This window comes from Hippopotamus amphibius, chromosome 5 (assembly GCF_030028045.1).
Source record: "Hippopotamus amphibius kiboko isolate mHipAmp2 chromosome 5, mHipAmp2.hap2, whole genome shotgun sequence".
Lineage (NCBI taxonomy): Eukaryota > Metazoa > Chordata > Mammalia > Artiodactyla > Hippopotamidae > Hippopotamus > Hippopotamus amphibius.
The window spans coordinates 64,704,917-64,719,723 of NC_080190.1; the positions used below are offsets into that span (position 1 = coordinate 64,704,917).

Genomic DNA, 14,807 nt, shown 5'->3' on the forward strand with positions numbered 1-14,807 from the left:
ACCTTGGTGATCTCAGGCAAATTAGGATAACAGGTCCCCAACTCTATGAGGAGAGGCTGAGGCCCAGCAGGGGCTGGTTAGCACCACTGCCTGGGTGCGGAGGTCATGCACTGGGCGTGGAAAACAAGGACTCTAAGCATCTAGTTCCAACCACACCAGCCCCTGTGTCCCACAGGTGCTCCCCAAAGTCTGAGCTGACTTCAGGGGCTCAAGCCCCCAAGCAGCTCATACACAGGAACTGGTCCTTACTGATGAGGATGGGCGCATGGCGGACTAGCAGCTCTTGTTCAGCCCTGGTGACCATGGCTCTGGGTGGGTTCCGTCTGGGGGTCACAGTTGCCACCTGTGTCCACTGGATACAGCAAAGCTAACTGTACCCACCCCCAGAGGTGGAATCGGCCACTCTGGCCTCATTTCTATGCGGCAAGCAAATAGCCATTTCTGGTGGGATCCAAATCTTTAGGCTGCCCTGGACCTCTAGGGACTGAGCAATCAGCCCAGTAGGCACTTACTGAAACAGAGTGGCTTCAGGGAGCGCCTGAAGGTCAGGAGGGCTAGGGTCCCCTTAATAGTGCCTGTGGGTGTGGCTGAAGGGTAAGCTTTATGTGGAAGGCCCAGGGCTCACCGGGACCTTTCTAGGCCCACACATGCAGGTACTGCTGCCCAGGCCAGAGGTACTAAACTGGTACCTCACGTGCAAAGGGCACAGGGGCCACGCGAGATTCATGAGACCTCTTAATTCCAGGACAACATGCTCCACCCCACAAAATCCCTAGGGAGCCAGACCGTGCCCCCCTCGTCCTTTCCTCCCTCCCTCCTGCATGGGAGCCTGTTTCACCTGCCCTAAGTGGAAAGCTTAAGGGTTCCTTCCTTGTGGCCTGGCCTCCCAGCACAGGCGGCCACTTTTCTAACATGAAGGTCTGCCATTCTGATCAGAATCTGCCAACTTGGGCCTCACCCTCATACCTAGCTTCAACCCCCTTTCTCACTCCATTGGCAAACTCTGCACCGGATTTTGGCTGGGGTTGGGGCAGTGGGCTAAAGTGTAAGTGTACTCAGAGGTGCAGGGAGGAGGGGCCAAAATGCAGGAAGAAAGGGTGTGCATCCCAGTCTGCCCCAAGGCCAGAATCGTCCCACCCTCCCTCCAGGGCCCCTTCTGCAGAAGATCACACGGCCTGAGGGGTAGGGCCACAGCAGGAGGACAAGGAGCCTCGAGGCTTGCTGGCTGGCCTAGGGTGTCCAGCCTCTGCTTCCTGGCTGGGCCCTCTAGGACCCTTGGCCTTGGAGCAGGGAGAGGCGGGGTGCAGAGCTGGAAGTGGGCCTTGCACGGAGCAGCCGCCTGGCTCCATCGATTTACCATGCTAAAACTATTTCCCTGTTCCCACAGAGAGAGAAATGTGGCAAGGCAAAGAAATCTAAACGCCTTATGGAAATCAGGAGGGGGCCTCTGCCTGCCTGTGCTCATCACACCACTTTATATTCCTATGCCTCTACAGTAGCAAGTCCACCTTCCCTGTGCCTCTGGGTGGCAGGAAGGGGGCTGCGAGGGATCCCATTGCCCCAAGAGACTTGGTGGAGGGGTGGTGGGGGCCGGCAGAACTCAAGACTATTTAGTGGCCATGAACCTGGGTGTCCTGGGAGCCAGAAGGGAGTGGGTGATTTCATCTCCTTCCTGCTCCTAGCCCTCTGCCAGGTGGAGCTGCCCAGGCTTGGGGCCCACTCCCTGAGAACAAAGGCACCATATATGCCCTAAGGAATGGGTCCTAGGCTGGGACAGGGCACTGGGCTCCAGCCAGATGGGTGACCATGCCTGATGACAGCATCACTCAGCTGCCCCTGAGCATCCTGAAGTCAAACCCGGGCACAGCCCATGTTTGCAAAGAGCCCTGCCTACATGACCCATGCCACACCTTCCCGGGCACCAGGCATTGGCCACACAGTAACAGTGGTTAAATGGACACAGCAATACAGGCATGAGTGAATGAGCTGCATGTGTGTATCTGTGAATGTGTGGGTGTGAGAAAAAATCAGAAAATGGAGACAGTGGGAAGAGGGGCAAGAGGGATGATCCGATTCAACAAAAAACTAACAAAGAGAATCAGAGAAAGAGCAGGCAAGCGTGGTGGAGGGCATTCAGATGAAGAACTAAGCTGAGGGAAAGATGAAACCAGGAGCCTGGCCATGCCCAGCAGAGTGGTGGCAGATGGTGGCAGCTGCCATCTTTTCCTCCATCTAGCCACTTCCTTCGCCTGCCCTTTTGAGCTTCTGCCACTTCTATCTCTGGGATTATAAGCCCTAGCCTCACTCCAACCCTCACCTTTTTCATGGATCCCACATCCAGTCCCTGCCCATTTGGTCTGTCTCTGTTCTCTTTCTCCTTCTGTCCAGATTAATCAACCTAAAGCACAGCTTTGAGGAGACCACTCACACTCAAGAATCGTCGATGGCTCCCGCCTGCCTGCTGAATTAGGTTCAAACTCATTGTGGCATTCATGGCCCTCCAGCCTTTCTCCCTTTATAGGAGTGTGGTATTATATATGTGCTGAATTAAAGGAGAGTGGAGAGAAGGCTAGTGCTGAAGAGGAAAATTAGAAACTTGCACTCAGCTAAAAATAACTCCATGCTCTTCTGCTTTTGTAAAATATGCTTGCTGCCCAAAAAGGAAAAACAAAAACAGGATAACCTAGCAATCAAATGTAACCATAGGATGTTTTGCTAATATGGAATGTTCTGCACCTGCGCTTGTAAGTTTCTGTTTGGAAACTTCTGTGCTCTGTAAACCAAGTAACCAATCTACCAATGCTAACTGTAACCATGTGCACTGACCCCTATAAAAGTAAAGCTCACCTTGAGCTTGGGGCCCAGAACTTTGGAGCGTTAGCTCGTCTGGGGCCGCTGGCTTAATAAACCTGAGTTCTGCAACTCTCTGAGTGTCGTGCTTGATTTCTCGACAGACCAATTTCTGCAACAGTGCTATCTGAGTGTAAAAGTCTACCAGTAGTGCTATTTATGCCGATACCTTTCACATCATCTTTTCTGGGGGGATGTGGGTGGAGAGGTCTTCAATAATATAAATTTTTATAAATTTTATAATTAACATGCAGTGAAATTGACATTTTGGGGTATACAGTTCTATGACTTTTAGAATGTATAGCTTTGCATTCCCTCATCACAACCAGGGTACAGAACAGAGCCACCCCCACCCCAAACTCCCTTGTGCTGTCTCTTTCCAGTCACCCCTCTCTTACCCCAACCCCTAGTAACCACTGATGGGTTCCTTGTCACTACAGTTTTGTCTTTTGAAAATGTCACAGAATCACACAGGATGTCGCCTTTGAGACTGGCTGCTTTCACTCAGCAGAATGCCTTTAAGATCCATCTGATTCTCACTTTACCGTATTTAAGCACAGTCCTATTCTTCTGCGATGAGTTAGCACATCTGCATGGACTGTAGAGCTAGGGAAGGAAAATCCTGCCTCCCTCTAAGGGCCGGGCCACCCTGGTGTCCTGAGGAGGGCTTTGAAGGTGGGCGGAAGAGGGTTAAGTGGGTTTAAAAAAAAAAAAAAAAAGCCTGGTGGGCCTGGTCAGTAAATGTTAGTGGATTGGGACCTTCCCTGATGAGGGTAATTATGCATCCTTATGCAGAAAACAGAAAAGTAAACACAGATGCGTATGCTAATGGGGACTGCTGATAGAGGTTGGGCAGCTGCCTCCTCCCTCTCCCCTCCACTGCCTCCGTCGCTCTCCTGTCCTTCAGTGCTCCCCCTCGGCCCTCCTCCTCCCTCAAGGGTGGCTCCTTCTCCGTGCCTTTTCTGGTGCACCCTCATCGTCCCCAATGTGCACACCGAGGTGCCCTGGGGCTGCTCGGCGCCCAGCTCTGCTCTCTGCTCTTCCCACACCCCTTTCCCACACCCATGGGCTAGACCCACGGCTTTAACTACAAACCAGACGCTGGCAACGCGCCCACTTCCCCTGCAGCCTGGGCCCACACAGTGTGGCTGGAGCCTCCCTGGCTCTAGAGGCTCCTGTCAGATTTCTAGGACCACAGAGAGCCAGCTGAGGTCACACTGGTAGCCTGAGATGGGCCATGGTCAGAGTATTTACACCGCAGAGATCACCAAGTGCTACATATGAGAGTCCCCTCCTACCCCAGAGCTGCTTGTTGGACATTTACCAGCACACCCCCCTCTGGCTTCCCGGCACTTCCATTTGACTGTCTAACAAGCATGTCAAACCTATTGTGTTGAAAGCTAACCCACGGATTCCATCTTTCTCTCGCCAAAGCTACTGCTTCGCCATCTCAGGCAGTAAGAATTCTGGTTTCCTAACTGCTCAAGTCAAACAGCTCTTGCAGTCATTCTCAATGACCCCCGTGTTCCCAGCAAATCTTCTCCCTTCAAAACAGGCCCAGGAGCTGACCACTCCCTACCCCTGCACACCCCCCCTGCCCACAGACTGCCCTCGCCTCCTAGGAGTGGCCCTGCCCTGCACTGACTGTGCATCCAGCCAGTCAGCACATTCTTAAAGTTTTTTTGAGATAAAATTAATCATTTTACCCATCTTAAAGTGTATAATTCAGCATTTTGAGTATATTCACCATGTTGTACAACCACCACCTATATCTAGTTCTAAAACATTTTCATCACCCCAAAAGGAAATCCCACACCACGCGCATCCCTCCTCATTCCCTTTCCCTCCAGCCCCTGAGACCACTAATGTGCCTTCTGTCTCCATGGATTTGCCTGTTCTGGACATTTCACGTAAATGGAATCACCCACTAGGTGGCTTTTAGTGTCTGGCTTCTCTCACCCAGCAGCCTGTTTTCTAGGTTCATCTGTGCTGCATCATGGATCAGGACGTCCTTACTATAACAGTTGAATAATATTCCACTGTACGGAGATAGCACGTTTGTTTATCCATTCATCAGGTCGTGGGCATTGGGGTTGTTTCCATGGATTGTCCTTTTGAAACTCTGGTCAGATCAAGTCCCTCGTTCCCTGCTCACTACCTTCCTGGCTCTGAAAGCTGAGCCCCGACAAGAGCAAGGCCTGTCTGCCCTCCTCCCCTAGCTCGTGGGCCTCCTCACGGCTTCCTCAACGTGCAGGCCCACCGCTGCCTCAGAGCCACCGTGCCTGCTGCTCCTTCTGTCTGGAATGCTTTTCCACTTCACTGAGCTCTCTCCTCAAATGTCATCTTACTGGAGATACTTCCTCTGACCCCTCCCCCTCCCAAGTGCTCCCTTAGGCCCCTCACTGTGCTTTATTTTTCTCCAGGGCTCTCATCACCACTTGACATGATATGTGTTGATTTGTTTCCTTAGTCTTCTGCTGCTGGAACACACACTGCCCCAGGGCTGGACTTCAGCTGCGGGTTCACTTATGAACAGTGCCTAGAAGAGCATGCATCACACAGTAGATGCTCAACAAATACTTGTTGAATAAATGAACGAATGACTGATTCTCACCTCCCACTCAATGCCAGAGTCCCTCTAGGGCATCTCTTTCCTCCTGCCCCCATCCTCCTTCCCCGGCAGGCAAGCTGCTCACTGTGTATCACTGGCCCTGCTCTGTGACCTCACATGGAAGGTTCCTCTCTGAGCCTGTGCTCATGTGAGAAGAGCACAGGTACCATTTGCCTGTTGAGATTAGGCTCAGGGCCCTTGTCAGGTCAAAGGAGAGGGATGTTTTGGCTCTGCTCTGAGCCGAAACATCCTCCCAACCTGGGATGTAAACATATGACAACATTGATCTGGAAAACTTCTCTCATTCCCAATTCCTTTTTCAAATTCAATGGAGAAACCAATGCTTGGAGAGGGAGGAGGAAATGTTTGCCTTAGGCCTTCATGGGCAGAGTGACAACACGGCTGTGAAACCTTGCCTTGCACCGAATGCCTCCTACCCTCTCTGGCCCCATCCCTTCACCATTCTCCCGGCTCAGGGGACAGAGGCAGCAGGAGCCCAGGAAAGCAGGGGAGAAGGCTCCCTGGCCTCCTTGGCGGCCGGCCCTCACCACAGCTGCCTGCAGGGCCCTGCACTCCCTGTGCCTTGCTGATGAGGATGTTCTCACAGCCCACAGTCACGGAGATGGGGTGGGATACACAGGCACAGCTCCCAGCTGAGCTGTGCTTACCCCTACCCTTCAAGACGGGGATGAACTAGACACACCAGCAATCGCTGTTGGGGCTGTGACAGGGGGTTGGGAGGGAGATGGGGAGTCAGAAACCAATGGGACAGGAGGGAGAGTGTGGGAGTCAGAAACCAAGCTCTAGGGTGAGGCTGGGCTCATCAGGGCCAGTGGTGAAGGGGCACCACAGTGGGCACGATCCAGCCAAAAGGCGATGGAGAGAGGATAAAGTTGGTTAGTTCTGCTTCTGATCTGCATGGGAGTCCACAGGAAGACGAGCTGCTGCCTTTAGGGACTCTGAGGATACAACGATTCCTGCTACTTCCCATCCGTGCCAGTGGGAGGTGGTGGGTGTGGGGAAGGGAGCTGGGTGAAAGGGGAGCGATCCCCCAGATCCAGTATGGAAGGTGACCTCCAGCCGCTGGAGGTGACTCTAGAGCCAGAAGTACTGGGGTGGAGAGGGGGTGAGGTTTGGGTGGTGGCACCACAGCTGCCAAACAGGCCCTGCCTGCTTCACGCCCCCCCACCCCCCAGCCCCCTGCCAAGGCTATGGGGCCTGATGTAAACAGCATGCTAATTATATCTATGGTGAGGCTAAACTAGGAGGTGTCTGAATCACACGGAGGACACCCTCTGGTCCTCGAGGAGGCTGGAGCTTAGCACGCTGGGAGGAAACACACCACGGGATGCAGCCACGCACAGAAAAATCCTAATAATCATCACCGTCATAATAAGAACCTCAGCCAAGGCAACTGGGGAGAAATTAATGGGAAAAAGCACCGATGGGGCTGCCCTAATCCCCCTGGCTTCCCTTCCAGAGTGGCTTTGCTTTGAAGTCAACAGATATTTTCCTGGAGAGCCTAAATCTTGAGGGAAGAACCCTAGAAATGTGCACTGAAGCTGTGATACGGCAGAGGTCTTGCAGACAGACCTCTGCCGACAGCCAGGTCAGAGGCGGGGAACAAAGGTGCCAAGTGGTGCTCACCCAGGCGCCTCCGATCCCAGGTCCCAGCTGTGTTGACTGTGCTTTGGGTAGATGTTTAACTCCTGGTTTGCAACAGAACCACCAGAAAACCTTTCAGAAACAGGAGCAGCCAGGAGGGGCACCTGACCTGGGGAAGGGGCTTAGGCACTTCTGACCATCTCTTCTCCATGTGCTGGTCTTGGTTGTTCCCTGGGCCAGACCTGTCACCCTTTACCTCCTCTGCTTTACTTCAACGATGAAGTCCCAAGCTGGGTGAGAGGTACAGACTGTTGGAGGCATTCCATCTAATTCCTTCATATCCCCCGTGGGGACTCAGTGGGAGGTGGGTGATTTCCAGCTAGATCCCAGTTATCTCCCTAATGGAGGGGAAAGAAGGGCCTGGATGATTGGATAATCACACACCCACAGGGAGCAAAAACCTGCATCTGCCTCCACGGATGCTGGCAGCCTGCCCTCCCCCTCTCCCTCACCTCTCTTCACTGCTTCTAGAGTTTGGTTTCTAGTGCAGATTGCTTTGGAAAATAGGAAAGCAGAGGTCCATGCCTTGGGTCACATCGGCAGGTAGGGAGAGTTTAGGGCAGCTGGGATCGCTCCCTGGGGTGCCAGGGATGTGGATTTCCTGTGCCTCTACTGCAAAGTAGATATTGGTGGGTGGATTTATGGGGCTCAGTTGAACAGTGACCGGGAGGGTCCAGAGCCAGAAAATGGACCCTCAGCTGAATGTCTGACATGGAGCAAATGGTCTCCCTGTTCTCGCCCCACCTCACCCCAAATGGATGTGCAGCTCAGGACAGCAACTCTGAGAACCAGTGGAAGGTCAACCTTACAGCAAAAGCCCGAGGGGGTAGTTGGGCTGAAGTGGGGCAGTTAGCAAGGACAGGGATTAAGGAGCAGTCTTCCATCTCTTTTGTGCCATGGACCCTCGGACAGTGGTAAAGCCCACGGACCTCCTAAAGAGAATAACATGGTAATTGCATAAAATAAAATACGGGACCACACTGTGTCAATTAATTATCTTGAAACACAGTTATCAAAGCATTAAAAAGGGTATTATGGTAGAATTATGTGCTTCTTAATGCATAAAACAATGAGATTTGGCAGCAGGTCTAATATATGCTGTAATTTCAAAGTAGTGATGAGTGTAAAGGATATTTTGAGATCCCTATGACATCTGTAATTCGACATGAAAATATCTGAGATTTCTCTTGGGCTCAAAGTCACAGGTACTACTAATGCTGCTGTGGTTTGTTTCTATTTCATAATTAAAGAGAGTGTGAAAGTTCAGGTAGAGGTTAGCAAAAATAAAGATGCAGACCTTCCTCCAGCCAAGGTCAAGGATGCCTTGGAGAGTCAGTGGGACTCCACTCCTGGATTAAGAACCCCTGGACTGAAAGGAAGCCGGGGAGGGGCCTGTGGGGCCGGCACTGCAACCTTGCAAGGCTGCCTGGGGAGAAGGGCCAGAGGCACTGCAGGCTGGACAGACCGACTAACAGGAACAAATGCAAAAAGGAATTTAGGTAAATACAGGGTCATGGGCCGGGCTCCTTGACAGGCCTGGAACACATGTGGAATGGAAAATGAGGGTGATGGATAAAAACAAAGCCAAGACTAACAGGAGAACGAGAGCAACCTCTCTGTCTCACTACCCCCCCCATCCCTACAAATAAACCCAATATTCTGGAATATGGCCTTTTCTCTCATCATTTGCCTTCTTTTATTTACTTGTTTGGTGATGTTTTCTCCTTGGGGAGGTGGGTAATTCTGTTTTGTTTTTCCTATGCCCCTCAAACAAATGAGTTGTGTCATCTCCTGTCTGAAATAGGAATTAGCTCCTGCCAGATGTGTCCCCGTTCGCCTCTGCAGTGCAGCCTCCCCAGCTACCTCATCTCCCCCTTGCCTTCCCACCAGCCACGCTGGAGGTGGGAGACCCACATCTCTGAGAATGGGGAGCCATGGCTGCAAATGGGGGGCCCCGCAGCACAAGCAAGAAGAACAGGAGAGTTTAAGGCCAAGCTCTGAGACCCACTGGCTGTATGACCTTGGGGAAGCCCCTTAACCTCTCTGAACCTCAACTTCCTTTTCCCTAGAAAGGATACAAGAATACACATATCTTCCAGGGCTGGGAATAAGAATTGTTAGGATTTAAAAAGTGCTTTCTATGGGCCAGGCACTGTTCTAAATACACATATTGACTCACTTAATCCTCATAATAGCTCTATGAGGTAAGTACTATTATTGCCTCCATTTTGCAGATAATAAAACTGAATCAGAGAGGATAAATAAGTCCCTTAAGGTTACACAGAACCAAAGTGGCAGCATCAGGATTGGAACCCAGGCAGACTGGCTGCAAAGCCCTTATTTTTAACCACTCTAGCTGGTTCGTTCTTCCTAACCCACGAAGGGATTCCCCAGGTGCATCAAATAAAGAAACACGTGGGTGGGTGGGGAGAGGCTGGGCGTGGGGGATGAGGCCCACAGAGGTGCCAGGCCCCTCTGCCCAAAGCGGGAGCAGAGGCAGCTGGAGCACGCTGAGGGAAGGGAGGATGGGCCGATGTCACTGTGGGGGAGTGGTTAGGGTTAGGGTTAGGGTTAGGGAAGCTTCAGGTGGCATCCTTCCCCTTCCCACCTAGGTCCTCTTGGACAAAAAGAATGTTAGGATTTATAGTCTTAAGGCTGACTGGTCCAACCCATGGTTTCCCAGCGTTGACCACTAAGGCACAGAGCGGGGATATGACTTGCCTGGAATCCCTCTATGAGTGATGGGGGGGGCGGGGACCTGGCTCCCTTGCTCTCTCCACCACCATCTTTTCTGGGCACCTGAGCAGGTCTGGTAACAGAGTGCCATGGTCAGAGTTCAAAACCTTGGATCAATTTGGACACAGGAAAGCCTCTGTCACAAAGACTGAAGACGGCCACTTGATGTCCTCCTGAGAAGCGTTCTGAAGGCGCTTTCTAGCGGACTTTTTAGGTTTCATTATAAGGGGTGTGGGGTTCTCTGCAAATACCTTAAGAGGAAAGTAGCTAAAGGACAGGAGAGCCTCAAGTCAGACACTAGGAAGCACCTGCCGGCTGGCACAGGTGGTTAAGGGAGGTGGGAGGGTTTTCTGTGCGGGAGATGTTGCTGCGTTTCCCTGCTTCCACTCATGTCCCCTGGTAGCCCATTTTCAACACAGCCATCAGGGGCCCCTTAAGAGAGATGACTCAGAGCACCCCCGTCCAGGCTCACAGTCACGGAGGAAGACTTCTCTGTGGCCGGCAGGCCCGGCCCAGCCTCTGCGGATGGCTGCAGCCTCACCCGCTACCGCTCGCTCAAGCTCCCCAGCCTGTCCCACCAGCCTCTCCTCTGCTCCCTGGAAACCAGTCCAGATCCCTTGTGGAGGACCTCTGCCATTGCAGGGGAGCGCCCACAGCTGGAAGGGTCTCCGCAACTCTGCGTGGCCGCCCCCTCCACACCACTGAACCACAGCCCCAAGGGCACTTTTTGGCAAAGTCTTCTGGGAAGCCTGAATTTAAAGTACCTCTCCTACCCACCACTCAGCCTACTTATTGACTTCCTGACACGCAGTCCCACCTGCAGTGATCCTGGTGCCTACTCCTCTAGCTTCCCCACTGGAATGAAACAGAAGCTCTTGGAGTGCAGGGACCACATCTTTAGCACTGTCTCCCCAGTGGCGTGCACACAGTAGGTGCACAATAATGTTTGTTGAGCGAATGAATGCATCATCCTCCACCCGTGTACATTTCAATATAGTCTCTCAGAGAGGCCAGGGAATGGGGGCAGCCGGCAAATGAATGAGGTCTGAGGGCCATTCTGTAATGACTGCAGTTCCCAGAAGCCAGCAGAACCGGGCAGCAGAGGCCTCTCTGGGGGGATATTGGTACCCCACTCTCCACTCTGAGCCCCTCCTCTGCAAACATATTCTCAAGGACAGCAGCAAATCTGTTCTGAGAAACTGTGGGTCAGAGGTAAACTGGATCAAATGCTCCCAACTCCGGAGAAGACAGGTAGGATGTAACATGGACAGTATTTCTCCTGAGGAGCACGTGAGAGGAACTGTCCATTTTTAGTCCAGTCAACTGGGCGCGGTCATTTGTGTGTGGTGCAGAAGCAGTATTTTAAAACAACCCACTTTGCTGGAATTTGTAAAGCACCCAGAGGCAAGGATGGGCTTCCACGATCCCTGCCTCCCACCCACAACCCTTCAGAGGCAGGATGCAGATAAACCACTTGCAACTAAGCAGAAGAGCGGCTTTTTAGGACAACTAAACGGAAACTTCCAACACTCCCAATCTGTGCAGATGGGAAAACATGACAGCCTGTGGCTGGCTCAGCTGTAGGTAGGACTGGGGAGGGCTCCAGGCAAGATTGGGAGAGAAAAGCTGACCAAAATGGAGAAAATGCAAAGATCATGTTGAGGGCAAGCGAGTGGATAAGGACACGGTAGGAATCCCGGTGGCGGAGTGTGTAGCTATTCCCTGTGGCTTCCGAGGACAGCAAGGAGGAGATAGGAGAATGCCCAGCAGCTGAGCTGGGGAATGAGGCTGCCACAGCCTTTAATTTGAAACTCAGAGATGAGCTCCCTTACCAAGGCTGACTCCTGGGGCCTTTGCCTTGAGATTTTTTGTGTGTGATTTGCATTACAACCATCTATTTGCATCTCAACTGTCACAGGGTGCAGAGGGGCGGTTGTTGGTTTCAGCCCACCCCATCCTTTTCTCCTCTGGCTTCTGTGAGTTTTCTATAGCTGGGCAAAGCAGAAGAAATTACTCGGGCGAGACTTGACAATGGGGATGGAATCCTTCAGACAGAGAAAGGGCCTCTTTCAAGCACTTTTGTTGTCCTGAAGGGTCTGGCAGAGCCTGAGGTTCAGCAAGAGGCTGAGTAGAATCTTAGATCTGGAGGGGATGGCAGGCATTAGCGAGTCTTTGTGAATTAGATTAGCATCCTTATTAGGAGAGACTGCCACAAAGCGCTCATGGAGAGCTTCAACTGCCTCCCCCTTCCCTTTCTGCTTTCCGTCAGCACCCTCTACTGCCCCACAGTGGACCTTTGAGGTCACCTTCCTGCACAAACTCAGCCGGATTTGGGCTTTAGCGTAGGGGTGCTGACTGGTGATCCAGTTTGGATAAAGCCCTGGGCAATCTCATTGCTTCTTTTATCATTTAATCACGCTTTTAACTCAACCAAAATACATTTCTGCAGTGCCCCTCAAATGCCAGGCAGAGCCTGAGGCACTGGGTTACACTGGTGAGCAAAAACAGACCTGCTCTTACGGTGGGTCATTCAGTCTAATGGGGAGACAGATACTCTTGAGATCACCACACTGGTAACTGCAAAGTCACAATCATGATGAGTGAATCACATGTTCTAGAGAATCTACAGCAAAGGGATCTGACCTCTCCTCATGCTCCCTTCCCTTCTCCAAATCTGCTCAATAAACATTTTCCTGTCACACCTAGCAAATCTAGAGTCACTTTCAACCCAGACACAAATCCCAACAGATGGAATCTCCCCTCAGAAAGACAAGTCAAATAAATGACAATTTAAAAAAATCTTTTATAATAGCTCTTGATTCCTCTTTGAGGTTCTCTGATTTTTCTCAGACTCTGGACACTTGGGCGGTGCAGCAAGTGCCAGTGGCCCCTGTCTTTTGTTCCTGTTGGCTGAACACTCCACCCTGAGAACCTGGGGCCTGACCATCAGCATCCAAGACTAGGCTTTGGGAGCATTTACCTGGCCAGATCTGAATCCCTCCAGAGTTCTGGAGAGTGAAGAAGAGATGGGAGGTGCAAAAGAACAGGGCAACGGAGAAAGCAATTTCTCTCTCCGTCTTATTTAGGAACCAGCCCAGGACCACACGTCGGGTGGTTTGGGTGCAGCCCTACCGGGAGACTGGAGAATGGCCCAGGTGAGCCAACACTCTGGAGGGATTCAGACCTGCATCCGGTGCCTCTCTTCCCTTGGGCATTATTATCAGCCTGAAACCAAGGATGGGACATTCTTCTGAGGTTCTCACTCACACAGTGTCTCCAAAGGCGGGCCTGCACTCTGGGGGGATGCAAGATGATCCACTGGGGCGTGAGAAAATGTTAGAACCCGTTTATCTCCACCTTTTAAACTTTCCACATTATTGTACATGTTTTAAAATTACATATTACATTTGCATAAATACATGTGGCCCTGTGGGGCAGGGACCATGGATTCCACCTCCTAGACTCCCTGAAGTGGCCAAATATAGCTCCTTGTAAACAGTAGGCGCTCAGTACATACTTCAGTTATCTCAGACAGGTAGGGATGGAAACAGCAGGAGATGGAGGCACGTGTGCACGCACACATATGTGCACATACGTGTACACACATGCACAGATGTGACTGCATGTGTCCACACATGCACACACATGCACTGGGGCTGACTTGCCCTTGTGAACCTGAGTCCTTGGGGGGACTATGTCCAGTTGAGAGAAGCTGACAGGAGAGGGGCCAGGGAGTGAGGAGGAGCCGGGCCTGGAGCAAGGCCAGTGCGGGAGCCCCATGTGAGGAGTAACTGCAGAGAAGCACCTCGGGCAGGAAAACCTAATGGAATTCCTGAGCAGAGCGGGCCAGGGGAGCAGCGGTAATAAATAGAAGTCCTATTAAAGCTGTGACTGCTGACGGGCAAGGGAGGTGGGGCAACGGGAGGGGCTGGGGAGGAGGCAGGCTGAGCAGGTCTGAAGGGATGGAAGCTGCCCCATGCAGGCCTGGCCCTGGGCCCAATGATACAGGGCGTGGCTGGGCTCACAGGACCTGCAGCCTGGCCCCAGCCCCTCCCTCCGGTCCCTCTTGTGCTCTCCCTCACTCGTGGCCCATGTCCCTCCCTCTTAAGACTGGCCTCAGCCCCGCAGGCCCTTGGGCAAGGGGATGCAGGTGTCCTGGACCCCTCTGGAGTCTCCTTACGGCCTGGGGTCCTCTGGAAGGCACTTACACTCCTTGCAAGGAAAAGGCAGGTCATTATTCCCCCAAAAGCAGGAATAAGACTTTTTCCAAAGTCACCATTGATACAGAGCCTCTACCTTTAAAATTTTCTATTTTTGGTGTGTGTGTTTCATAATGTACATACTAGATTAGTGCAATGATCATGTATATAAATTTCTAAATATAGAACTATACATTGGAGGTGTATGTTCAAACATTTTTTACAGGGTGTAGGGGGGTTGGTCCAAAAGTTTAGAGACTACAGATTTTTGCAGCCTTATTTATCCTCAGCACATTAGCGGAGGAGGCTGCAGCAACATTTGTTTCTGTTTTATAGATGGGGACCTGGGAGCCCAGTGATCGCTGGCACCCTCCCGGGGTTGCACAGCCCAGGCCGGGTGTGGGTCTGGACAGCCACGTGTTCTGGGACTCACCTCGTCCTTGTCCACCACCTGGATGAAGAGGGGGAGGGCGAAGCCGACCTGCGCCAGCTCAGTGATGGCTACGCTGTACTCGGAGCTGTTGAACTCTGGGGCATTGTCGTTGATGTCAATCACCAGGACGTTGAAGGTTGTGGTCACTGTGGCGTCAGATGGGGTGCGGTCATCATTCAGCTCCGTGCCCTGCAGATAGGGGAACGAGCACCCCAGGGATGAAGGTGGCCAAAATCACAAAAAGAGCCGTCATTTCCCAGGGCTTTCTCAATGCCAGGCACTGCGCTTTTTGTGAATTATCCCATCTGGCCCT

General features: G+C 52.1%; 1 protein-coding gene across 1 annotated transcript in view; it reads right to left on the reverse strand.

Annotated features, from left to right (window-relative positions):
• The window catches only part of LOC130853933 (cadherin-23-like), a 429,317-nt gene that overhangs the window by 170,723 nt on the left and 243,787 nt on the right, over positions 1 to 14,807 (reverse strand). The window contains exon 14 of the mRNA XM_057736393.1: positions 14,495 to 14,683. Coding sequence (XP_057592376.1) covers positions 14,495 to 14,683 — 189 coding nt within the window. The remainder of the gene's footprint in view (positions 1 to 14,494; positions 14,684 to 14,807) is intronic.